The sequence below is a fragment of the Mastigoproctus giganteus genome, chromosome 6, assembly GCF_048544385.1.
Source record: "Mastigoproctus giganteus isolate SK-2022 chromosome 6, ASM4854438v1, whole genome shotgun sequence".
Taxonomy (NCBI): Eukaryota; Metazoa; Arthropoda; class Arachnida; order Uropygi; family Thelyphonidae; genus Mastigoproctus; species Mastigoproctus giganteus.
In genome coordinates, this window is record NC_143580.1 from 75,305,625 (window position 1) to 75,332,594 (window position 26,970).

The 26,970-nt window shown below is 39.0% G+C and overlaps 1 protein-coding gene across 2 annotated transcripts in view; it reads left to right on the forward strand.

The window, feature by feature from the left end:
• Nucleotides 1-26,970, forward strand: part of LOC150084414 (regulating synaptic membrane exocytosis protein 2-like) — a 547,165-nt gene that overhangs the window by 351,285 nt on the left and 168,910 nt on the right. For both annotated transcript variants that reach the window (XM_090376052.1, XM_090376053.1), the window contains exons 7-10: nucleotides 1,004-1,083; nucleotides 10,860-10,975; nucleotides 14,143-14,273; nucleotides 25,225-25,390. In XM_090376052.1, coding sequence (XP_090232178.1) covers nucleotides 1,004-1,083; nucleotides 10,860-10,975; nucleotides 14,143-14,273; nucleotides 25,225-25,390 — 493 coding nt within the window. The remainder of the gene's footprint in view (nucleotides 1-1,003; nucleotides 1,084-10,859; nucleotides 10,976-14,142; nucleotides 14,274-25,224; nucleotides 25,391-26,970) is intronic.

The following is a 26,970-nucleotide window of genomic DNA, read 5'->3' on the forward strand; positions in this document are numbered from 1 at the left end:
AAGTGGCCATTCGGTATATGTTCACCCAAATCTTTAATCTTTTTCTAGGTTCAGTGCGAAACGTGCGCAGTCTTACCTTAGAACACTCTACTTTGTTTCAGTTTAAGTTGATATCATCAGCAAGACTTCATAGAGTAAAATAAAAACTCTTTCCAGAGTAAGTAAATAATTATTAATATCATTTTAATTTTTCTTTCTTTAGGGTTATCTGTGGTCCTGGGATAACGTACATCTTTAGGGGTAAGCATTGAGAGTCAAATCTGTACGCTGACATAAAAAAAATGCACCACCGACTGTTATCGGTTGGTCTGCCATATCTGCTGCATTAAAATGCGCTACGATGAAATTGTGTACTCCTCTGATCTGCGTGGCCCATATTGAGGAAAAAAAGAAATATATTAATTTATTCATTTTTTGAAGTCAGTGTTTATAATGCAATTATTTGAAATCCTACTGAAGACATTCAAGTTACTTTGTTTTCTGGAGATGAATAGGGATTTGCTTACTTAACTGCCCGAACTTTATTTCCTAGACAGCAGTGTGAAGTGAGAGCAACTAGCTTCAGATGTTGCAAATGATAAAGTAACGTCATGAAAGGAATTGAAAGCTATGCACGTCAGTCCCTGCCGTGGTGAGCTTTTGTAGCTAATCACATAACACCATCTTGAATTGACCAACTGACTCTCTACAATCAAATATTTTACTTCAATATAGCATTGTTTTGGTAATTAATTTTTAAAATGTATTAATTGATTTATTCACTTTTGTGACAATAGTAATATTTATCAAAACCACATAAAAAGAATACGACAACTCGAAAAAAAAGTTCGCTAATGTAGGGATAACTGACGGAAACATGAAACGACTTTAAAAACAGAAAAATAGTTCAAGAATTCCATTCTATGACTTATGCTAATACCTTTATTGATAAAATCCTCACTTTGATATCCACAAGAAAAATGAGATCATTAACTTTGTTTTGTTTTCTTATAATCCATTACAGCGATCTGGGAAGGATGGATCTTAATGACAAGCCCCTACGACATCCTATTGGAGAAATAACTTCGGAGCTCTTTTCAAGAGGTATGATTTTGTTCTGAGCATACTACTCATATTTTTAAATTATTTTTTATGTGGATAACATGCGAAAGATATCAGTATTCAGGTACTTTTACACTTATCTTATTCGATTTTTTTTCCCTAAACTCAGGTTTCTCATTCCCTAAATTAAACTATCTGTACATACAATAGACGCAGTTTAGAGACACAGTGAAGTGATGCCTCGTGGCCTTAAAGTGATGCCTTAGCTGCCGCGGTACTTATTCGAAAACAACCTAATCCAGATTATTAGCCGAGATGGTGATGGAATGTTCCAGAATAAAAATGCCACACACACACACACGCAGACGTGTTCTCTGGTCGAACTTGTCTATTTTTACGAAAAATCCGAGTTTCCGAGTCAGGAAGGGGGGGGGGGGGGCTTGCTATCGGCCCTGACACCAACTAACTGAGTCAAGGAGTGAAAAACGCCCATAAAAGTTCCTTGCATCATTGACGGAAGGAACGTTTACGGTCGAATCCTGTCATTGACAGGGTTCGACCGTAAAAAGACAGAGGAAGCTTAATTTTCATCCTAGTGCTAATAAATTTGCGTTTGTTTGCTTCTTTAAGAAAACTCACGCAGCGATCCTATCGAAAGAAAAACAGGTTGCACCAATGAAAGCACTCTACTTCTAGACGTGTTCAAAGGTGTAGTAGTAGTAATATGTCGGCACAATATTTATTAACAAGGCCTATGATACTGGCTTCGCAAGACACGCATTACAACTTATCTTGTACCTAAGAATAGTCATCCAAAGACATTTTATTTTAGATTTCTTCCGTATAATTCCGTTAGAAATACAGCCAATACTTACTGTTCCTCTTCTTTCACTATTTAGCTTAACACACGGAATTCTCAATTTTCAATACATATCCTACTCTCGTAGATATAATGTAATGGTATTTCCTACAAAAGTTAGCGCTTTCTTAAAATGCATGAATTATAATACCACTAATACACGTACTTTTCTAAATGGTATAACGGAAATAAAGAGCCAAAATCAGTTCAAGGTATGCTGATTCCATTATGTGTATTTAGTAAACAGGGTGATTCAGGAGAAAGAGTAAATATTTTGGGAGGTTATAGTATCGATTATTCTGAGTAAACAGTTCACATAAACATGTGTCCAATTCTCAGTGGATACGGAGATACAGCTGTTTGAAACTGGCGCGCACAAAGCCATTATGAGAGGTATTAAAGAACGATCAATGACTTATTGTTTGTATTTATTGACTTTTTGAATGATACAAAACACAAATAACAATTATTGTGAACTGTAAAAACTTTTTATAGTTCACAATAATTGTTTGAAAATCCCACCGCCAACCACAATGCACTTTGCAACTCTTCTGGTATTATGGCGAGTTGTTCTTCTGAGGTCGTCTTGCGTTCCATTATGAGGGCAGCAGCATCCAAAATGCGAGCAAGCAATTCGTCTCTTGTATTCACCTTTTCTTTGTATACTACGCTTTTAATCAATCACCACAAACACAAATCTAACCGAGTGAGGTCTTTTGACGTTGGTGGCCAATGAACAGGACCACCACGGCAAATCCATTCTTCAGGGAAAGTTCGATTTAGATATTGTATCATCAGATGGGTATAATGTGCAGGAGATCCGTCATGCTGAAAGTACATACTAATCCTTGTAGCCAAGGGAATATCCTCCAATACTTGTGGAAGTTCGTTTTGCAGAAATTCTAGGTAAATGGGCCCTGTTTTGTAACACAACAGGCCCACTCAACTGATTGTCGATGATAACGCACCACTCGTTAACAGAGAAGCGATGTTGAAAATTTGTTTCTACAGTGGCATGTCGATTTTCGTCTGACCACCTATGAGAGTTACGGGTGTTGTTGATACTGTCACGGGTGAAAGTAGCTTCATCGGTGAACAGTATTGCGTATTTGTATTTGTGGTTTTGTATGGGCGGCTCCTGGAACAAATGTTCATCTCCGCCTCGTTGCTCTGTTCAGTGTTTAGACTATGTCAAGGTAAGACCAGTGTGTCATGTAGTAAAAAAACCTGTTCATCCCGCACAAGACCAGAGTCCCGTGTCAGTTGAACGGGATAGTGGAAGAGGAAGGTAAGAGAAGGGGGGGTAATTTTCATCCCGCATGGGAGAAAATGATAGAACAGAAAAAAATTGTCTCTGAGCTTGTGTGTGTTCTGTAGTGTGGTGTTATGTTTTGGCCACCTTGAAACCGCATTCATCCGCACAACCGACAATTGATGACTTTTCAGGTTATGATGAACATCGTGGCGAGATCCAATATTCCTTAAATTTCAAGGGTACACTCTAAAACGGTGTTCGCAGGCCGGCCGCTAGTTAGTACACCGGACCGAGCCTATTGGTAACTCTTTAGGAGGCTTCCGGATCAGCTAGTGTATAATCTTGCTACTTCTACTCTGTCAGATAGTGACTGGAGGGAGTCCGAGTAGTGTGTATGCGGGGGGCATTGTCGAGGCCACGTTATTTCAAGGATCTGGGTATGTTCTTACCATGTACAAAAATTTCCAAAATTATCCAAAAATTTCATTACTTCATATAGCATGTCCCACCCACTTTTTCTTACCATTGAATACGCCATGAATTGTCAAACTAATAGAGCAAGCTTATCTGCAAAAAGATCTAAACCTCCCAAACACTTCCTAATTCATTTCACAAATATACGTGGTCTCAATTCTAATCTCAATGATGTCCATTTCCACTTGCAGTGTGCCAAACACCATGTACTTTTTCTGACAGGATCTCAGTTATCAGTTGATTCAACTATTGCTCATCTCAATGCCCAAATTATTTGCTATATGATTCCTTTCGCCTCAAAGGTGGTACTTGTGCATATGTCCGATCTGATATTCCCTGTCAGACTTTGAAATTTGTAATCTCTTCTCTTTGATCTTCTCTGGCTTAAAATTTCTCTACCTCATTGTGTTAAATTCATCTGTTGTCTCTACCGTTCTCCCAATTCTACTAATCACTTGGCGCTCTTTGACTTCCTCTCTTTGCAACTTGCCTGACTTTCTCCAGTCCAACTTTCCTAACAGTGAGGTAATTTTCCTTGGTGATTTTAATTCCTAACATCTATAAGTTCAACTCACCCAGAACCTCCACCCTGGTTCTCGCCTGGCCTCCATGTGACCTTTATCATCACCGGCCATGGATCCTTCCAACAAAAACTGACCGCCATGGGAATAGAGAATGATCCACGTTGCCACTGCGGCGAAGAGGAGTCCTGGGGGCACCTCATGTATGAGTGCCCCAGCTACGATAACATTAGGCTTAAATTCCTCACCACAATACAGAGAAACCGTCGGAATCAAGAATTCACTCTGCTACTCGAAGAAGATATCTATAAGGCTATAACCACCTACGCGCAGGAAACATTTGCACTTAGGCGAGCTAAGATTGCAGAACTCAGAGCCCAAGAACTAAACCGGACCGGCGTGGGATAACTCTCCATCCCCCCCAGAACAACACAGACATGATCATGCTAACCCTAATAGGGTAGGATCTATTGCAGGCACCATCCAAGGTGCAGGATGCTGGCACTCCTCGGAGTGCGGGATTTAAAAGTCATCGCAAACCCGAAATGGGTAGGATATACTGCTGGCACCGATCTAGGTGCGGGACTGCTGGCACTGACCACAGTGCGAGATCCACAGGCACTATTCCATTGGCAATTACACATGGGCGCCTGTCCCCTGTGACTTTTAAACCCACACCCTTTCCTATACTTCGCCTAAACTAAGGTGGATTTATTCTCCCCTGTCAAGCCACCTAAATTCATTCCCCCTCCAATCCTCTCTTCTTTTTTTTTTTTTAATCTGTTACTTTATTTACTTTTTTTATTTTTTATTTATTTATTATTATTTTTTTATATTATTTATTTATGTATTTATTATTTTTTTAAAATTAATTAATTTACTATTATTTATTTTTTTATTTGGTCTTCGTCAGGAAACTCAGGCAACCCTGGCGGAAGCCAGCCAGAGTATAATGGGCAGCCTGACTCACATCCCAGTGGTGGTGGCGGGCAACATGGGGTTCCCTTAAGGGTCCTGCGGCTAAGCAGCCAGAGATAGAACAACAGAACATAGAACTACTGTCACAAACCAGACACTACATTTTTTCTGGCTTTTACAGAGATTCTGTAATTCTTCACAAAGTACCATGGTGCAGATGTAGGAAACCACCAGTGGCGCCTTCCACAAAACACTATGCCACTATGTTCACAACTCCAGCTGGCTTCCGTTTTCTAGTCACACCGACCCAGCTGGTCGAGATGCTGAGGCTTTTGCAATTACTAATGACCTTACACAGATTGTTCACTTACCTACAAGAATACCGGACAATCCTAATCATACAGCCAACACGCTAGATCTTTTTCTCACAAACAACCCTTCTAAGTACACAGTCGAAGTGAGAGGTCCTTCAGACACTTCAGATCACAACTTGGTGATTGTCTCTTCTCCAATGGAGCCTTTATCTCATGGCTGTTCCCAACCTCGTGTTGTTTGGCATTACAAGAATGCAAAATGGGATGACCTGCGAGATTTGTTTTCTTCTTTTCCTTGGTCGGATTACTGTTTCAAAACTTATGTCAACGTTTGCTCAGATCGTGTCAGTGAAATTATTCTTGCAGGAATGGAATCCTTTATTCCACACTCTTTAAAATCTCGTCCTTTATCTAAATCTTGGTTTTCCAATAAATGTGTTAAGGCTGTTCAAGAGAAGATATTGCATATCGTAATTGGCTTGTTTCTAATTCTTCAGTTTCATTTTCGGCCTACACCAAAGCTCGCAACAATTGTAAAGCAGTTATTAATCAGTCCAAACTAGAGTTTGAACAGGCTAAGAGTAGAAAACTTGCTTCTTGCCCTAATGGTAGCCGAGCATTCTGGTCTCTTGCCAAAGCTATTGGCCGCAACTTTTGTCCATCTTTGCTCCCACCTCTGTCCAAACCAGATGGTTCTGTTGTCACTTCAGCCAAGGATAAAGCTGACCTGCTAGCATCCCATTTTTCTTCCACCTCATGTATAAATGATCTTGGTAAAACAGCTCCCACCGTTCCCAACACCCTCCATTCAATTCCTCCTGTGGTCTTCCGTCAAAAAGATGCCAAAGGATTTTGACGAATCTTGATGCTAAGAAAGCTCCAGGTCCCGATGGTATTTCTCCGCTTGTTCTCAAAACCTGTGCTCCCGAACTTACTCCTGTTCTATGTCGCCTTTTTTTCATTTTCTTATTTCCAAAGGTGTTTTTTTTTTCCTTCTGCTTGGAAATTTGCTCATATCCAGCCAGTTCTTAAAAAGGGTGACAAATCTCTCCCATCCAATTATCGTCCCATTGCAATTACTTCTACATTTTCTAAAGAAATGGAGAAATTAATTAACCACCAACTCTTAAACTACCTAGGAACCTTCCGTCTGATCAACGATCGCCAGTATGGATTCCGTCAGTGTCGATCCACTGGTGATATTCTGGCTTATGTTACCCATTTATGGACTAATTCAATGGAAAGGTTCGGTGAAACACAAGTAGTTGCTCTTGACATCTCAAAGGCTTTCGATCGTGTCTGGCATAAAGATCTTCTAAACAAGCTTCCATCTTATGGTTTGCCAACTGTTTTTTGTAATTGGTTATCCAGTTTTCTCTCTGATCGCTCACTGAGGGTGATGGTAGATGGCTCTCTGTCTTCTAACTTCTCGACTAATGCCGGTCCCCCAAGGTTCAGTTCTTTCCCCCACTCTTTTCCTCTTTTATATTAATGACCTTCTTCCATTGACTGGAAATCCTATCCATAGTTTTGCCGATGATAGCACATTGCATTCCACTTTCCATTTCGAGAAACCTTGCCCTGCTCAATCAGCTTTAACTTCTCGAAAATCTGCTACCAATTCCTTAAATGCCGATCTTCAGGTAATTCTCCAGTGGGGCAAAGACAACTTAGGTGATTTCAACCCTTCTAAAACTCAGTCTTTTCTTATATCTCGCAAAAAGGATTCTTCTGCTCCTATGCTTATCTTCAGTGACACTCCGATTTCTAGGCAAAATGATATATCTCTTTTGGGGATTACCCTGACTTCTAACTAATCTCTCTTGGCACAAGCACATTACAAATATTGCTTCCTCTGCATCTAAAAAACTTGGTTTTCTCTTTCGCTCTCGGCGTTACTTTTCTTCCAAACAGCTGCTCACTCTGTATAAATCGCAAATCCGCCCTGCCATGGAATATTGTTCCCATATTTGGGGTGGTGCCCCCAAAACCTCTCTCTCAAGCTACTCGCTGTCTCATAGATATACTGTTTCTGCTGCATGCCTCTTCTACAGATACTTCCATGGGCACTGTTCTTCTGAATTGGCCTCTAATTTCAGCTCTCTTTCAAAACAGTTCGAACACGTGCAGCCATCAGCCAACTTCCATTTACTGTCCAACTTCAAACCCACAGAACCAACTTTTCATCTTCCACGTTTATTCATTCAAATGCCGTTTTCTAGAACAACCTTCCTTCATACGTATTTCCTGAAAATTACAGTCTACAGAAGTTGAAGTTCAATATCAACAAATATCTTCTTTGGTCTTCTCAACTTCCAACCCAAGCACGGTACTAAGTACTATGGGTTCTAATACCTCTCGGTTTACATAAAAAAAAAAAAAAAAAAAAAAAACGCTTCCAGGTACTCGTCCCTAGATGCGGGAAGGCAAGGCCTTCCCTACTATCTGCTCGCCTTCCTCCCTGGGGACTGAGTCTCCCAGGGAGGAAAAGAAAATAAGTGCAAGGTGAAGGGAGGAGGAAGAGGACTCTCCCCCGCCCAGTGGAGTCCCAATCCAGGATAATTGAGTGAGAGAAAAAAAGAGAGAGAGAGAGAAGGGGGAAGGGGTTGCTGACCTGACCTGGGAAGCCCCAGCCCAGAGCAAAGAAAGCGCGAAAGAGAAAAAAATAAAAATAATAATAAAACAAATAAAATAAAATAAATAATTTTTGAAGTATAAAAAAATATATTTTTTTTTGATCCCGCACCCCAGCCGGGAAGTGAAAGGAGCGATGACCAGTGTGTGAAAAAAAAAAAAAGTTGTTTCCATCCCGCACGAGGGTACCATACCCTGCGCCGAATAGAGGAAAGGATAGCAGTAGGGTGCTATCGCTGCTCAGGCTCCAAGTAATTGGAATTAATCGGCGATTAGCATTTACCCACCGACAAAATTCCGATCGGCGCCTCCGTAGCCAGGTGGGAAGGAGCAGCGGTGCATTAGCACACGCTTCTTGATTAGACCGGGGTTCGAGCCCGTCACCACCAAATATGGAAGATGCGGAAAGGTCAGGGAATGACCGCCGCATATCCCGGCGCAATATGGCCTTAGTTGCTAATGCTCCTAAAAACCAAATAACAACAACAACAAAATTCCAATCGGTGGGCGTCGTCTCCTGGTTGAAAGTATTGCACCTGATGTATGTGAAATGGATACAAGCCGTGCTCACGTAATGTTCGCCATACTCTTGTCTTTGTAACACGAATACGCATAGAAATTTTTCGTGTGCTAACAGTAGGACTACGTTCTATCGACTGAAGAATGTGTTCTATTTCCTCCAATTTTGTTCACTTGCACGTTCAGAAGAAATATGAGCGCCGGGAACTGAACCAGTCTCACGCAATTTGGTATAAACGCTCTTGAATCCGGTATTCTGCGGTTAGGAAACCGTCGACGGTATTCTCTACATCAGCAGTAGCATTTCCACTACAAAAACCGTAGACAAATACCATTTCGGCATATTCAGCACGTGTGAAGATGTGTGGCATTCTTAACAACACTTCTAACACCAAACAGCGTCAGGTTGTAACTACTTCTTGGTCATATCTGATTCAGGGAGTTGTATCTCTTTATCCATTGAGAATTGGACATATGTTTATATGAACTTTTTTTCACTCAGATTAATCGATAGTATAACCTCCCAAAATATTTACTATTCCTCCTGAATAACCCTGTATATAGCAGCAGAGAACTATTTGCTAGATAATGCATATATAAATACTGGCATATTTAGTATTAATATTGGTATTAGCCACATAGTGAAGGAAGCAACAACATTTTGCTTACTTTGCTCTATAACTGTTAACCATATATCTTCAAATATTTCAAGAAAATTTTTCAGTGATTCTATTAGAAAATTAATTTTATTGTTTTCTTGCTGAAACGATAAATTTTTCTCCTGTAGAGAAGTATTTACAGCTTCAGTCTCTCTCTAAAAATATTACTGGAAGAATAACTAAATAAAAGCACACACATGAAAAAGAGTCATGTAAACCAAAATCCATGAGTTCCACCCACCCTCCGTCAGTTTTCTCTGTTCTCTCTAAATTCATGAAATACATCGAAATTTATTTCATGAATTTTGAAGAGCTATAGTTGTTTTTCATTGAACCTAAAGGCTAAAGACAACTTGTGACGCTTGACTTTTTCTTTTACACTAATGAATAATTTTATTCATTGTTTTATTGAGCATGAAACCACTGAAACCAAAGCACAACACAAAATGGTTCATTAGCAATGTAAAATTACAGTGCAGTGAAATTACTGAACCTTAGCGTGATAAAAAGACGAAGCCACTGGCTACGCAAAAAAAAAAAAAACATTCACCAGTTGAGCGCAGTAATTCAACTGAATGACTAAATCAGTAAGCTTATGCGCAGAAAAAAAAATAACAATAAATTAAAAACAATAATACTGTATAATAATAAATGAAAATCATGAATAGGGGGAAATAAAAACGGCGATATCAGTACTTCAACCACAAAGAATTCCAACTCAAACATTTATTACTCTAATCAGTCGAATGAGTCCGCGCTGCACAAAGTGCAATCAACAATTTAAAACAGGCGCATTTGCAGAATATACAAGCATGGTATTTTAAATGAAATATAAATTCTGTAATATTTTTGCCTCTCGCATCGTTCATGGGAGGAAACAAAATATTAAGGGGCGACTTCTTCCCGAAATTTTATTCAGTGGACAAAATGTTCAATGTGTTCCAGTGCCATTCGTTTATTATATGTTATTATTTATAACAAATAAAAAATAGAATATTGTATTTTTGTATGTGATCAGTTCAGTAACTAATAAGTACATTTTAAACTGTTTGTGATATACTATAAATGCCGCTGCACTGATTCTTATTTGTATTCTGCATACAAGAGTTGGAGATTCCATTCTGTCTTAAGTATTTTGTTAAATGAAAAAGTTGTTGATGTGGAATGTAATTTAGAAACTCTATTCCCGGTTTATATGAATGTTTAAATAAATAAGTAAATGAATACGAGCTATTTCCAGGAGGTATTTTAAGTTCAATAAGAGTTAGGACTTAAAAATAAACCCTATTAAATACCTTTACAGCTGACTAATTTTGCCGCATTCAGAACATGACAAATTTAAATGCTGGAAGGATAAAAATAAGGACTTACAGTTCTAAGATATTAATATTTCACCGATATACTCATTCATTCTAATAAAGAAAGGTACTAGGCTTGCAATGGAAAAACACGACGTAGCACACCATGTTATACCATTCCATTTGCAGTACATTACGCAGCAAATATTAATTATCATAGTGTTACCATATCAAATATTAATATCATCCTCCTTAACTACTGTGTAACATTTTCTCATATGATAATACACAAGGTAGCATATAGATGTATAAGATATAATAGCCATATCATGTAATATTCTAACAATATTTATCGACTATCTTACAGAAAATAATCCACGCAAACACTGGGACCGAAGACCAAGTGTTACTGTCACTTCACCGGATTCTCCGGAGACCGCAAGGATAAGGACTCATTCTATTTCCGTTGGAGGAAGGATACAGGTAGCAGCTTAAGTCTAGGTTACTGTGAAGAGCAAAGTTATATTATAGGTTATATTATATTATCTGCTTTCTAAGCAAGATAGGATTTTTTCGCACACTGAGCAACTTCACCTATTTAATTGAAGGAAATGCGTTAATATAAACTAAGCTTAACGCTGACAATCCTAATTAAATGTGTAGCACAATAATACTAGTGTATCAGAAGCATACGCTAGGTCCAAATAAGAAGAGGGAAAAAAGCCATACACACATATATGCGATTCGGAACAATTACAGAGATTACCATTCAGAACCCCGTAGCCATTTTTCTTTTATTCAAACAGCCACAGAAGTATTCAAGCAGTCATTGCTGTTTGGTTACTTCTGTAGGGAAAACCCTACAGAAGAAGTAATGAAAGAGAGAAAAAAAAGGGGGGGGGGACGAAAAAAAAGGAGTACCTGGAAAAGCTGTAAGCCATAACGATAAAAGCTTATTGTTTACGCTTATTTTATTTCTTGATATCAGATGGCAACTAAATCAAGTTGTACGTACAACATAAAATTTAAAAAATAGCTTTCGAGTCCTGAATGGTAAAAAATAATAAAACATAAAAAAGTAAATAGCTAACTAATAAAATGTTTATTCATACCAGGTACGTGCCAGCTTATTCTTATTCATCATTTTATTATTTATTTCAGAATATCAGAAAAATATCAAGTGATATACTGTATGTGTGCAATATTATTAGATGGTTCATTAATTCTTTTTGTTTTTTTAATTTATTTTGCGCTTTTTCTCATTATAATACGAATGAAACGTAATATATGAGAATACAGCTGTACAGTAATTCTACGAAAGAAACATTTTCAAGACATAGTGGCACCGTTGTACCAGTCTGAGGCTTGAGTAGAATAAATTAGGTTGGATTGGTGAATTTCGCTATTTGCAGTAATGTTATCTATAAACCAAGAACAATCAAGGCTCAATATGTCCTATGTCTAAATCTGATTAAAAATGGAGGAAAATAGGGGTAACTCTTAACCTTTTAAGAAATTTATGTATGGAGTTCAATGATTCTGAACGCACACAGATTTACTGCAATACATGAATCAAGCATACAGTAGATTTTTAGAGGCTCATACAGAAGACTCCTCCGCATAATCTGTGTTGAACAGCACACTTACTGTATTTAGGCGGCAGATGATTATGCAGGATCTGCAACTTGAATCGATTAACCACAGTTTGTTAAGGCACACCGATGATTTCAGCGACGCCATTGTGTTCACAGAAACTTGTGTCCAGACGGAATGAAAACGCATTCTGTACAGCGACGAGCCAAGGAATTCACTATTCGCTCTGTTGCTCTGTAGACAAAGTCTAGGTTTACTCCCTGTTTGGAGAAAATTTCCGAACTAAGTGTGTTGTGCGAACACTAAAGCCATCTGTGACAGTGGTGTTCGCATAACACACTAACTGGAAATTTTCTCCAAGCTGGCAGGAAATATAGACTTTGTCAATAGAGAAACGGAGCGAATAGTAAAAGAAAGTCAATAAACAAAGAAAGTGAAAGCACCAGATGGCAAAATGTTATTTTAGTTGAGGCCGCTGGAACGAAAAATGTACCTTGGAAATAAAGTGGAGCCGCTTCGAACAGCTTTCTGAATCTCACAGAATGTCAGTATGATATACAATTCTTAACAATCCAGCAACTTCTAGCCTCCCCTCGCCTACGTTCAGAAAAAACACCGAGACAGGTACTGTGGCTATTTATATGACAAATATATGAATGCAGTGATTGTTCATTACAAATCACAGTTATTCTGCTTTTTAGAATGAGCACGTAAGCACCTAAACCCGCAGGACATCAGCATAACGTGTCATTGGTAGAATTCCCAGCATCCTATCCATGAGTCCTATGGTAATATGCCTCTTTTTGGGAATGATCAAGGAAGAAACCATGATCCCTTTTCGCCTGACACCGAATAACTTCGTCAGGATGTCGAAAGTCTATAAAAGTTCCTGCAGTCAAGACGGGATTGGGACCCAGGCCTTTTATCATGGTGAAGAACGGCTGTAAACGTAACCACTATGCTACTCAAGTCGCACTGCATTAATGTCGACCGGTCTAGTCGGGTAGGTAAAGTGCCTGCCTGGCAACCCAAAGGTCGCGGGTTCGATTCCCGCCTCGGGCTGGATATCACGATGGTGCCGAACCAACCAGTTGGTTGGATATCCCGGCCACGATACACGAAGGAAGCAAGAAAAAACTGGTTCCTTCGTGTATTGATCACATCATACGAAATAAATAAAATGACAACGGAAGTCATTCATATGATAGATTTATTCCACGTAATATTAATGTGGCACTTAGAGGTTGATGTTCGCGAATAACACAAGGCATACTGCGAGCAACAGCTCACTCCTTCGCTACTTCTCAATAATACCAATACCGATCTATGGTACGAGAAGTCTCTCATATGTTTGGGATCGAGTTGCACATGACGCGGAAGAGTATTCTGAGCGAATACAACTATTAAATGCTTCAAAACTCCTTATTTGTAATTTAGCCACGATTTTTTAGCATCCTTCATATACTATAATCAGAAGAAAGTTTGCCACAGCAGTCTTAAGAGAATTCCATTTAATGGGTAACTGCCACAAAGGTTTAAATTTTTGAGAAATAGGTATGATGCTCTTACTAAGAAATTTATTCAAATGCTCGGCGAACACCTCTACTAATACTTGAATTTCGAGTCTTCTTTTCTATTAATTTTTTATTTATTCTCTTCAGACGACTTATTCTCATTCAGTCATTTAATTCCCCTTTTCGTCCTTCATCTCGTTTTTTCCGTTCTTTGTATTAATTTTCCTTCTAGCCCATGCAGCCAGGACAGGTGATTATGAGCTGCATTTCCATATCGTTGTGGAAAGGGAATTTGCGACGAAAGGAACTTTTATGTTTTTTTTTTTCCCGTACCAAATCATATTTCGTACCGAAAAAAACAGTATAACTTACCAAAGAATCACTCAAATTATAGACATAGTATACTGATGACTCAGAGCCTTAGTTGCCTTGGCGTAAAAACTAAATAATCAACTAGAGTCGTTCATAATTAATAAGACAATGTAAATTACTTATACATATTCCCTAGCGAAATATACTGAATATTTAAATTGTTGCCCACAGGTAAAGTTATGGTATGACTCACAAACTCTTCAGCTTGTTGTCACCATTCTCTGTGCCAAGGAACTTCCACCTAGAGGGGGTCACCACTCGAGGAATCCATATGTGAAGATGTTTCTTTTACCGGATCGTAGGTAAATATACTATATTATACCATGGACACAATTGAAAACAGTCTCAGAGATTGTGCAGCGACATAATCTCTGACATTAAAGCAGTTCTTTTCATAACATTAACTCCTCTGTTTTTTTTTCCCCGATCTATCACAGTTTTAAATGTATCATATGTATTTAAGCCAGTATATACATATCCTACTAAAAGTCATTAAACAACCTGCTGACTGCAAGAAACTGGAGGCACCTCCGTAGCCAGGTAGGAAGGAGCAGCAGTGCGTAGCACACGCTTCTTGATTAGACCGGGGTTCGAGCCCGTCACCACCAAATACAGAGGATGTAGAAAGGTCAGGGAATGACCACCGCATATCCCGGAGCAAAATAGCCTTAGTTGCTAATGCTCCAAACAACAACAACAGCAAGAAACTGGGCGAACAACGAAATGTGCAAATATTTTGGTCTATTAAACGCGATGAACGGTTAACCAGGAATTTATTTCAAACGTGGATGCCGAACGATGACAGCAGGGAATGACAGCTGATCATCATGTAGTAAAAATGTCTGTGCGCTACTCGGGAATTAATTTAATTCCTGAGTAATAGCACGCACCGACTACAATCCAACTAAACATCTTTGGAAACAACCTGGAATCCGAAATTAGGGCAAATCTAAGACAAACGTTTCGTTAGTGGATGTTAAGGTTGTCTTAAAGCAGGAGTGGAACACAATACGATCTTTCCATAGTATCAGTTTTCTTTCAGAAATTAGCAAAGTCTGTCACGACGCACTAAAGCAATCACACAACAACCAAAATTGAGCCAACACGCTGTTAATTTCTCTTTATAGCTTTATGGTTATGAACACAATGTCTTCGCAATCATAAGTGTCCCATAACTATTGGCAGGACAGTGCACATAAGCCTAATATATTCGCGGTGAATTTATTGCATATACAGTACACTTCAAAATCTGGCACACTCGGCGATTGAGAGGTGCCGGATTTTAAAAATGCCTGGATTTTTGAGAGGTATATTTGGTGGGTTGAGCAGGTTAAGAGCTGCATATTACCATCTGAACATTTATCATGTTTTTCTTGTACATTCATTTGTCCTTTGTAGCAAGATTTAAACTGCATGGATAATGCAATAGTCTCAATTCTCACAGCAGAACAAACTTGCCTTTGAAACGAGTTGCTGTGGAAATTGCAATGTGGTACACTGATTTCATCGCTCATATCGAACGAACATTTTAACAACTGAATTGTCTGCATGCTCTCACTAGAGACCACCTGCTGTCTAATGTTGTTATGTTGTTGTTGTTATTTGGTTTTTAGGAGCATTAGCAACTAAGGCCATGTTGCTCCGGGATATGCGGTGGTCATTCCCTGACCTTTCCGCATCCTCCGTATTTGGTAGTCACAGGCTCGAACCCCGGTCTATCAAGAAGCGCGCGCTACGCACTGCTGCTCCCGCCCACCTGGCTACGGAGGCGCCCTTTAACAAGTTCTACCAGCCTTACTTGACGATGTTCCAGCAAATGTGAGACGCAACATTTGGTTTCAACATGACGGGGCGCCTGCCCATTATGGAAGGCGTGTTCGTGACTATTTGAACAGGCGTTTTGGGCGTCGATGGACTGGCCGTGGTGGACCCGTTGCCTGGCCCCCACGCTCACCTGATTTATCAAACCTTGATTTCTTTCTGTGGGGGGGCCGTCAAATCTATCGTGTACGAATCGCCTGTAGAGACGGAAATGGATCTCGTAGCGAGACTCGTCTGTGCTGCTGGTACTGTCAAAGAAACTCCAGATGTGTTCGACCGTGTCCGCCAATCCATGCTGCGTCGGTGTCACGCATGCATCGTGTCTCATGGTGGAACCTTGAGGCATCTGTTGTAACATCATGAAATGCATCCATCTCGTACTCCATTGTTAATATTTTATGTCAAATAAATGTTTGCCACTAATTACTGTCTTGTGTCATTTCTGCTTCTTGTGCCTCTGCTACTACTTTCCCGTGACGTTTCCGGTTATGGGTTCCTATGCGATTCACATTCCTTTAGATGTTATCTACCTCCCCTAGGCCTCCGTAGCAGAGTGGTCAGGAGCGAGAGTGCAGTAGCGCACGCTCTTTGAGTAGACCGGGGTTCAAGCCCCTGACTGCTGAATACGGTCGATCTGCCAACCCGCACTGGACCAGCGTGGCAGATTATGGTCCATTTCCTTCAGCATGAACTGTTGAGGGGGCTTCCATCCTGCAGTGGGTTGATAACGGCTGCACTTTACCTTTTTACCTCCCCTAAACGTTTGTACCAATATTTCTGAGACACCCTGTAGAAGCACTTAAAAAGCTAGACCTTAATGGACGGGACATCAGACTTATCAAATAAATTTACTGGAGTCAAACAGCCACTGATTGTTGAAGAAGTGTTGGAAAGGGTGAAACTGATGAAATCAATATAAAAAGAGGAGCAAGGCAGCTTTGCATACTCTTGCGCATTCTATTTAACGTCTATTCTGAAGTTATTTTCAAAAATGCATAGTGAGAAAGGAAAGAAGGAATTAAAATAAATGGTCAGCTGTCGAATAACATAAGATACGCTGACGATACTTTCAAAGAAAATATAGAAGACCTTCAATTGCTTTTGTACTGTATTAACAATAAATGTAATGATATGTGTTTAATAATCAATGTCAACAAGACAAATTACATGATCATGAGTAAAACTCCAGTAATTCAAGTCCAGCTATTATTGAATGCAGCTTCAATAGACAGAGTGACTCGTTTTAAATACCTTAGTAGTTGGCTAAATGCTAATCTAGATCCGGAAGCAGAAATAAAGGCAAGAATAGAGGTTGCGAGAAATGCCTTTACAAAATACAGAATAATGCTGTTTAACGAAGTTCTAGCTCTGTCAATCAGGCTGAAATTCGTTAGGTGCTATGTGTAGTACATCTATTATAAGGAGTTGAAACTTGGACTCTGAAAACACCTAGCAGAAACAGAATTGAGGCCTTTGAAATGTGGATCTACAGACGCATGCTAAAAATATCTTGGTCAGACAAAATAACCAACATTGAAGTCTCGAAAAGAGCAGGGAAAAACGTGAACTGTTGAGTTTAGTGAAGAGAGGGAAAACTGACTACCTGGGACACATGCTTAGAAATGAGAAATATAAACTGCTCCAAGAAATAGAGGGAAATTTTTATTTATTATTATTATATTAGGGTCATCCGTAATTCATTACATAAATCATCACAACATTGATTGCAACAGGTTAATCAATTCTGAAGCCTACAGGAGTCAGATCTCCGATAAAATGAAGAAAAATAATCCAACCTAATAATTGCAAATGAAAGTCAAATGTCCTGTTCTGCAAATTATTTTTTAACACATAACTATAATTCCTAGTCATTGTTTATGTCTGTATGAAATCTGTTATGTATATATATTCGATTATTTTATGTTATTCCCTTTGTATTATTATCTGCCCCTAGCCATGTGCTGTGAAGGGCTTACTGTATTTGCAATAAATGAATATTTATTTATTTATTTATCTGTAAATTGCGTGTGTTCTCTGGTCGATTTGCCTGTTTTGCTAGAGGAAAATAACCACAGTTTATGGGGGGGGGGGAATAGAGAGAAAGAGCAGCGGGGAGGAGGAAACTCTTGTGGCTGGAAAACATATGCAACTGGACCGGCAGATCAGCTGAGGATCTTTTTCATCTCGCCCGAGACAGACAGAGGTACAACGTGGTTATCGCCAACCTCCAATAAGGAGACGGCAACAAAATAAGATAACCACAATAATAATACTGCTCTGGGTTTCATTTTTTTAATACACTTACACTAGCTATTTAACGGCTGCTTCTTGTAATTTTTACATTATCATCTTGTAATTCAAAATAATTTTACTGCTAGCTAGGGGTGAGAAGGGCAATTTAGATCCTCGTTTATCTGATGATATGGGTCAAAGTAATGGTTTCACTCACCTCATGAATTCTTGTTTGTTTGCCACAAACAAAACAAAATCATGAGGTTAGTGAAGCCGATGTTGGTAAGATGTTCTGATTGTTGCAAAGTTTAAAATGAAGGGAAATAAAACTAAACAACTTCAAGGGGTGTGTCACGGTGGGAAACTATAGAGGATTACTTGGTCTTAACTGTCTAGAATAATGTCAGGAGTGTTATCAATAAAAAGGCTGAATTTGAACTCCTGTTAAAGACAATTATTGCTGACCCAATAGGGTTAACAGAAACGTAGTGCCACTCGGAAATTGGGGATGACAAGTTCCACTACGGTATTTATAATGTATTTAGGAAAGATAGAGGGGGTGGTGGGATGATGCTTCTTATCAAAAGCATCCCCAGCGAGAAAAGAACTTTCGCTGAGTCTGAAGTTACTTCTGTCAGCATAGAATCTCTGTGTGGTGAGTTAGTTGGAAGCAAAGATATGATGAGAGTAATCTATAGACCGGATGACTGAAGAGTGACAGGAGTCTATACATGCAGGTGGAATGGAAAAGCAAACGCTAATGTCTTATTACGGGTGACTGACTTCAGTGTACTTCAGAGTGATTGGAATAAGTGGGACGAAAACTCATCACTGGGAAAATTTGAAATAAACTAGATCCCCAGCATGTTACTAGGGGCAACAATATTCTACCTCATCATTACTCACAAATCAGATGACATCACAGGGCTTAAAGGACGCAAACTTTTGTCAGGTAGTGATCAAGCAATTGTCAATTGGAAGATGAAGAAAGGTGTTACAGTAGTCAAAGGTAAAGGCACATGTTTATCGCCTTGTGATTATCCCCTTGTATAAGGCAGTGGTCAAGCCACACCTTGAGTACTGCATACAGGTCTGGAGGCCTCATTTTAGGAAGAATGTAGAGTTGCTAGAACGAGTAAAGTGAAGGGCAACAAGACTGGTGAGGGGAACAAAGGGGTGCTCTTACCCAGAAAGGCTTAAGTTCTACAAATTGCAGCGTCGGGAGATTAGACACCTGTGAGATGATCTGATTGAGGTGTATAAGGCCTTGAATGGTTTAAGAAGGCTCAATCACGATGGGATCCTTCCTCTTGCTCCGTTTATGCCCCTGAGGGGCATAAACTGAGCAAGAGGAAGATAGACAGTTGTAGAATAGGTGTGCGGAAATTTACCTTTAGCCATCGGTTAGTTGATTGATGGAACAAACTTCCATCAACTTATTGTGGAAGTTGATAGCTTAAATGAATTCAAGAAAGAAGTGAACAAACTTTTGGAGCGAATGGATGGGTGAAATGGGAAAGGTTTTTTTTTTTTTTTTTTGTTGATGCTATATAATTTTTCTTTCTTGCATCATATGCCTCTGATAATGCTAATGTTTTAACTTCAAAAGAAGAGACTTTGACAGTTTAAGACGTTATATGGCGTCTTTAATTGGGTGGATTGCAGGGTGAGGGAGAATACATTTGAATTATGGAATACTTTTAAAGAAAAAAATTACAGAAGCCATGAAATAGATACATACCATTAAGAGAATATAGCAGGAGGAGGAGGGTGAAAAAATGGGTGTCTGCGGAGCTGGCCGATCAAATAGAGCAGAAAAGATAGCATAAATAGTTATAGAGCGAAGAAAAGTACTAAAACCTAAAACAGATACAACTTGATCTGTAATAGTACCACAAATAAGGTTAGGATGGCAAGGCTGCGTATGAGAAAGCCTTGAGAACAAAGAATTTTTCATCTATGTGAATACGACGAAAGAAGATACCTAATCAGATCGAACCCTTGGCGCTGGGTGTGGGAAAGCCTTAGATAACAGAGCTGATGTTGCAGATGAATTGAATAGGTACTTCGCATCGGACTTTACCGAGGAAAGGCCCTTCATGATAAGAAGAGGCTCTGCAAGCGAGCGTGCCATATGAATTTAGTGATTTCGTAATTACAGATAGTTGTTTATTAAAAAAAAATGTTTGAGCATAAATTCAAGTAAGGCTTCCGGAGTTAATGGTATATACACTGTAAGTTCGAGGGAGAAAGCCAGAGGGCGTATTGAACCACTAAAGTTAATTATGAGGGCATCTTTGGACTCGGGTGAGATTCTTTTGTAATTGAAGATGTGCCAACGTATTGCCAATACATAACAGCGGTAACTATATACCAGTTAGTATGACTTCAGTCGAAGGGAAAATCTTAGAGGCAATGATTAATAGTGCAATCCTGGGACATTTATAGGTATTAATAGATATAAACAGTGCAATACATGGAGATATATATGGCATTCTGAAGGACACACAACATGGTTCTGCTAAGGAAAAATAACATTTAACTAACTTAGGCTATTTTGTCACAATTACTTATGAGCTGGATGTGGGGAACGATTTAAACTTAGTTTATTTAGATTTTAGGCAAAGCATTGGACTCGGTTCCTCACAAGAGGAGGCTACTCTATAAGCTGAAATAGGTTGGGATTAATGGAAAATTCTAAGATGAATTGCTGGGTGACTGCAGACGGCAGACCGGGCCAGCCTGGTTGGTAAAGTGCCTGCCTGGCAATCCAAATGTCGCGAGTTCGAATCCCGCCTCGGGCTTGGATCAGAGTAGTGCAAAAAACTTAGGAGGTGCATTATGGCCACAAAAGCCGATGCGCCAACAACTAACAAAAAAGAAAAAAAAAGAAAAAAAAAGCAGACGACAGAGGGTTGTGAATAATGGATATTCTTCAGATTTATGTAATGTCAAGGATGGAGTCCCCAAGGATCGGTTCTTAGACCACTGTTTCTCATTTTCTTAAATGACATCGAGAAAACGATAAAAGGCATGATGTCAAAATTTTCAGGCGTAAAGATTGGTAGATTCGTTAATGATCAGTGTCAAGCAGCGTTCCTTCAAAATGAATTGAACAGAGTTGAAAAATGGTGAAAGAAGTGGCAGCTATGCAACTAAACTCAAAGTCTTACACTTGGGAAATATCAATCCCAAAATAAATTACAGACTTGGTGAGATTGAATTAAAAATAATGGAGGAAGTAAGGGAGTTAAAATACGGGAAGATATGAAGTTACCTGAGCAGCGTAACAGGCAGCAAGTCAAGCCCATGGTGTTCTACCAATGATTTATCGAAGAACGTTATCCTATAAAGATAGGGAGGTCATAACCCCACTATATAAGGAAATTGTAGGACCATATTTGGAATACTATGTACAAGTATGGAGAACTCATCTGAAAAAAGAGATTCAGCTTCTTGAAACAGCCCAAAGACGGGCAACTCGCATGATAATATGCAAAAGGACGGTCCTAGAAGGAAAGACTTCGATTATGTAGGCTACAGAGCTTGGCAACCAAGCACTTCAGAGGTGCCCTGATCAAAGTGTATAAGGCTCTAAGAGGGGTTAGTAAAACTAACGAAGGTGGCATTTTTGAAATTTGCTATAAAGAATTCCAGAACTAGGGACCATAAATTCAAATTACAGAGAATGAGGTTTAGGTAAGACTATAGGAAGTTTTCTTTTAGATAGCGAGTCGTTGACTGCTGGAACAAGTTGCTCTGGGAGGAAGTTGAGATGACAGTTTGAATAAATTCGAAGATCAACTGGATGGTTACCTATATCAGGAGGGAAGAATGTCATTTATATTTTCTTATCTGTTTGTTGGTGTTTTTTTTTTAACAGTTCAGCAAAAGCCTGTAGCTTCCTTATATTATATGGCGAACACTATTACCATGCCTATTGCTAAACGTGATTTTATTTGAAGTGTAATACTAAGGTAACTTCTGGATATCGCCTTATAATATAAAATCATTTTGCCTTTCTGTTTTTAATGCACTCTTAGGTCTGTTTTTTTTTCGTGGCTTTCTTATAAAGAATTATGCTTACCAAATAGCATTAACTTTTAATCCTTTCTAACTTTATAAAGCCTGGAAAGCTCATATATTCTAAACTGGTGGTAATCACCCTTTCTTGTTCAAATATCTCTCAGAATATTTTTTACGGTTCTCGGACTCTTTGCAACACATTCGAAGATTCTCATACAGGATGCGTATGTTCCAAAGACTACATACGAATTATATTTGAGATATAACAAACTGTTTTTGTTCTCGCGCTTTCTCTCTCTCTCTCTCTCTCTCTCTCTCTCTCTCTCTCTCTCTCTCTCTCTCTCTCTCTCTCTCTCTCTCTTGCAGCCTTTGAGATACAAATTAGCTGAGATAAGGTTGTAAACTCTAAAGATTACTGTTGCACTATCAACTACCTATATTGTCTGGCAGTTGGAATCACATATTGGTCATCTTTGATCGTACTTGTAGAACTCTGAAATAATTCTAGCCTCCACTGTGGGTGGATGCACACATTTAGCGTTAGAAAATTATGCAAGGAAGCAAACTTATCCAAAATCAGCCAAAAAAAAAAAAAAACATCTCCCATTTAACCTATTCTTTCCCTCCAATAGTTAGTCAAGTTGTTCCTTGAATTTATTTAAACTATCAATTTCCACAAAAACAGATGGAAGTTTGTTCTGGCAATCAACCACCCGCTGGCTAAAGGATAATTTTGCATATCTATTCTGCAACCGTCCTTCCTCAGTTAAAATTTGTGCACCCTCAAGTGTGTGGTCTGAGAAAAAGGAAAAAGCCAATCAGGATTAAGCTTGTTAAATCCATTCAAAGCCTTAAACACCTCAATCCGATCACCTCATAGGCGCCTAGTCTCCAGACGCTGCAATTTTCAGAATTAAGGCGTTTCCTGGTAAAAGCACCCCTCTGTTCCGCTCATCAATCTCGTTGCCTTCTCTGTCTCATTCCAGCAGCTCTACATTCTTCCTAAAATGAGGCTTCCACACCTGTATGCAGTACTCAAGCTGTGGCCTCACCATTACCTTGTACAATGGGATAAACACCTAGCAAAATTCCTGCTAAGAGGAATAAGGAGGTGTATATCATTAACAAAACCCCATGAACTGTCCTGGCGGCACGTCTGCACTGCTCGGAGAACTTCATATCTGATTGCAAAATTACTCGAAGGTTTTTTCATTCTCCACTACCCTGAGTGTAGTACCACACAGTTGGTGCATTTCTCTGAGTTTACTGCTACCCATATGCAGTACTTTGCATTTATCAATGTTAAATTTCAATTGTCATTTCTAATCCCATCTGCCTGACTTTTCCACATCCTGCTGCAGTAGCATGATATGTCTTCATCAATATCATTGATAAATATAGAAAACAATGGGTCCAATACCGAACCCTGATGGACTCTTTTAATAACATTAGTCTACGAAGATCAATGTCCATTGATTACCACTCTCTGTATTCTCCCACCAAACCATCCCTTTATCCACAGCAGCAACTTGCCATTAATGTCACACTGCTCCAAATTTGTACAGCAGTCTTTTTTATGTGCAACAGTATCAAAAGCTCTCCTGAAATCAAAGTACACTTAAAGGACAGAATTCATGGGGTACCTGGTTCCTGGACAACGCCACACTGTTACCTCTCTTGCTAGTGGACGAACCCACCGCTTGACAGGTATATAGGTACATTGCAACAGTGCATTCACGCAGACGGTAATTCGATGTCAGTATGGATAAACGACGTGAGTTAACCGACTTTGAAAGAAGGATGATAGTTGATGCCGAGGCATGGGTCACTCTATCCCGGAGGTGGTACAGAAATTGCACTATCCTCGTTCGACAGTATCAGGAGCATATCGGGAATACGCCATTTCCGGAATAACATCTTATCGTAGACAGCGCTGTGGGAGGAGAAAAGTGCTGGATGAACGTGGCGTTCGACGTCTGTCTCGCATTGTTTCAACTAACCGGAGAGCGATAGTGGAGCAAATCACCGCCGACTTCCACGAGGGAGGTGCCAGAAAAGTCTCCACCAATACCAATACAGACGCACACGGGGAATGATTACCTCAGTACAGTAGCGTGCACCGGTTACAGTACCGCCTTCCAGTATTTGGAGTTGTGTACGTCCATCCAAGATAACGCCTCCCCAGACGAGAACACCTCGACCGCCATATCGATCCCTTTAAGTGATGTTTGCGAAGCGATGCCGTGTGCTAACCTCTCGCCAGATTAGCGGACATCCAGAATCGCTCCTAAGACGGAATCTACTCTCATCAGTAAAGAGTACCTTAAGTAAAGATTTTGTGATTATAACCTTTAGAAATAGTGTTGGTCCTTAAGTTTTGCACACTAGTGTATTACTCAGGCCGCCATAGCAGAGTGCCCAACCCTAAGGATTCAGAAGTACATGCAGCTTGAGTTACCCTACTTTATCTTCGAGTGAGTACGATAATGTTCTTGTGTTTCTTTAATTTGTGAGCTCCTCGGACATTGTGTGATCGTCTTGGAATATAAACAGAAAATTTATTTTTTATTTTTCCTACCTTTACTCCAAATTATTTCAGAGAGAGGAGGGAGGGGTACCAATTGATAGGCATTTTCAATCTGAGATTTTCTTCCCTGTCCTCCCAAATTTTTTGGCTACACCATGTAATCGAAGAAAACAATGAAAGCTTGAGAAATGCTCCTCCCTGTTCTAACTGAACTTTTGCCAATCAGCTTCCTCACAGATTCGCTATGACTAATATCCTAGCCACCACCAGCATTATCCTCTCAATGTTTGAATATCAAGCTGACCTTGCAGTCACTTACGTAAACCGAAAGTAACATTTTCCTAATGTTTTGTATTAAAATAAGACGTTTTTCTAATGTTTTGTTTTAATACAAAACATTAGAAAAATGTTATAGTTTAGTATGCATTCTTTCTCCGAAAATAGGCAAAGAAAATTGTTATTTTCTATTTCAAGGTACAGTATTGTGATACCGCGATTTTTTGCATACTTCTCTTTAAAAAAAATAATAAATAAATAAGTATTCTTTATAAATACATTGAAACCTCTATGAAAGTTCACTTTTAGTGGTAGCTAATAATAATGTGACATCTTTTACTAAAATTTTACTTGCTTTTGTTTTTTTTCAGCGAGAAAAGCAAACGACGGACAAAAACAATTGCCAACACCAATGAGCCTAAATGGAATCAAACTTTTGTTTACTCACCGTTGAGGAAGGCGGACTTACGAACGCGAGCTTTAGAAGTTACTGTATGGGATTATGATCGTTATGGTGCTAATGATTTTCTCGGTGAGGTAAGAAAAACACAAGAAACGTTGACATTTTCAATTTTAATCGAATACTTTAGCAATTATTAGAAATAAGTCATTCTGTGTCAAAGACAGTCCATACGTGACTCTCTTTACAAGTGGAAACAAGGGTTAAATGCAGTTTTGTTGCCGAGCCAGTTATGTATATGTCATATCTAACTGTTCTATTAAGAAGTCACTATTTACAACATGCGAAGAGATTTTTTTTTTTTTTTAATACATCTAATTAAGAATTTTATGGGTAAGCAATTTTGCACAGAAATGAAAAAACGTACTAACAATTTAATAATTTCAGACTGGGTTTGTGGGGAGGAGAGGGGAAGAGGATGACCAAAATTTAAACTGATCAAAAATTCCGATCTCTTTTTAACTGTAGCTGTATTTTCTCTATCTTCTGTATTCATCTCACTGCGTGATCGTCCCAGAATCAAAAATTTATTAATATAATGATAGTTGTGTTTGTTTTTTTTCACTTCCCAAAGGCATTAGGCCTATTGATCGTTCGGCGTACGTTCGATAATAGATACCACCCATCAGCTGACAAGAAGCCAATAAGCTTCGAAAGAGCTATTCTGACATGTTTCAGATTTTTAAATTAATAGCGATCCTCCATTTCAGGTGATTCTGTGCTATTTGTAAAGATGACAGAAAATTAGGCAGAAGTGTGTATAATGCTATTTGTCTCTAAATTTATCATAAGTGAATTCTAAATATCAAATACTCGCCCTTCGGTTTTCGGTGGGATATCATGATCCATGATCGAAATTGAAATAATAAAGGCCGGATTTTGCTTGATTGATTTCAGTCAGAAACTAAACCATTTCAAAACAGCGGGTCGAACTGCACGATTCAAGTGGAAGCGACATAATTTTCATTTCAATGAGTTTAGAAACAAGTTAATTTTCGTTGAGCCAGAGTGACAGGGAATCATGACAGACAGGATCGGAGTTCATCACTGTCACTTGAAGAATAGATAACCTTTTAAAGTTTAAGATCATTTGCAATTAGAAGAAAGTAGGGGAATTACATTTACCAATTCAATTCATAAAAAAGGATATACTACATAAGAAATTTTGGACTATTGCGTGGTATGGAATAGAAGGTTAAATCAGTGCAAAACCACTGGTAAATTTAATAGGTCTCCTTCAGATTCAGGATTCTGGAGAGGTTTTAAGAATAGATTAAATTGCCTGTCTTAAAGGGAATGCATCAGTGAAAGAAATAAGGGAGGTTTGAGTTCTACCAGAATTAAACTTTACAAAGTTTCCTCTTTGCCTTTTTCATCGGAGAACAGTTTTAATATCGGTATTCAATAAGGTATTCTGCTGATATTGGTTGTTTGTACAGAAATGTAAAATTAATTTTATACTCAAGACATTCATTCATCCATGCACACTCTTTAGGAGAGAAGTTAATTATATTTTTCCCTGGCTGCGTGTATTTTAGCGGTTTGCAAATCTGAACACTTCAAGGGCTGGATTTTCCATGCATTGATAACTGGTTCCCAGAACAGAGTTTCAAAGAACAAGAAGAGACAGTGCTCTGTGATCAGAAAAACTGTGAAT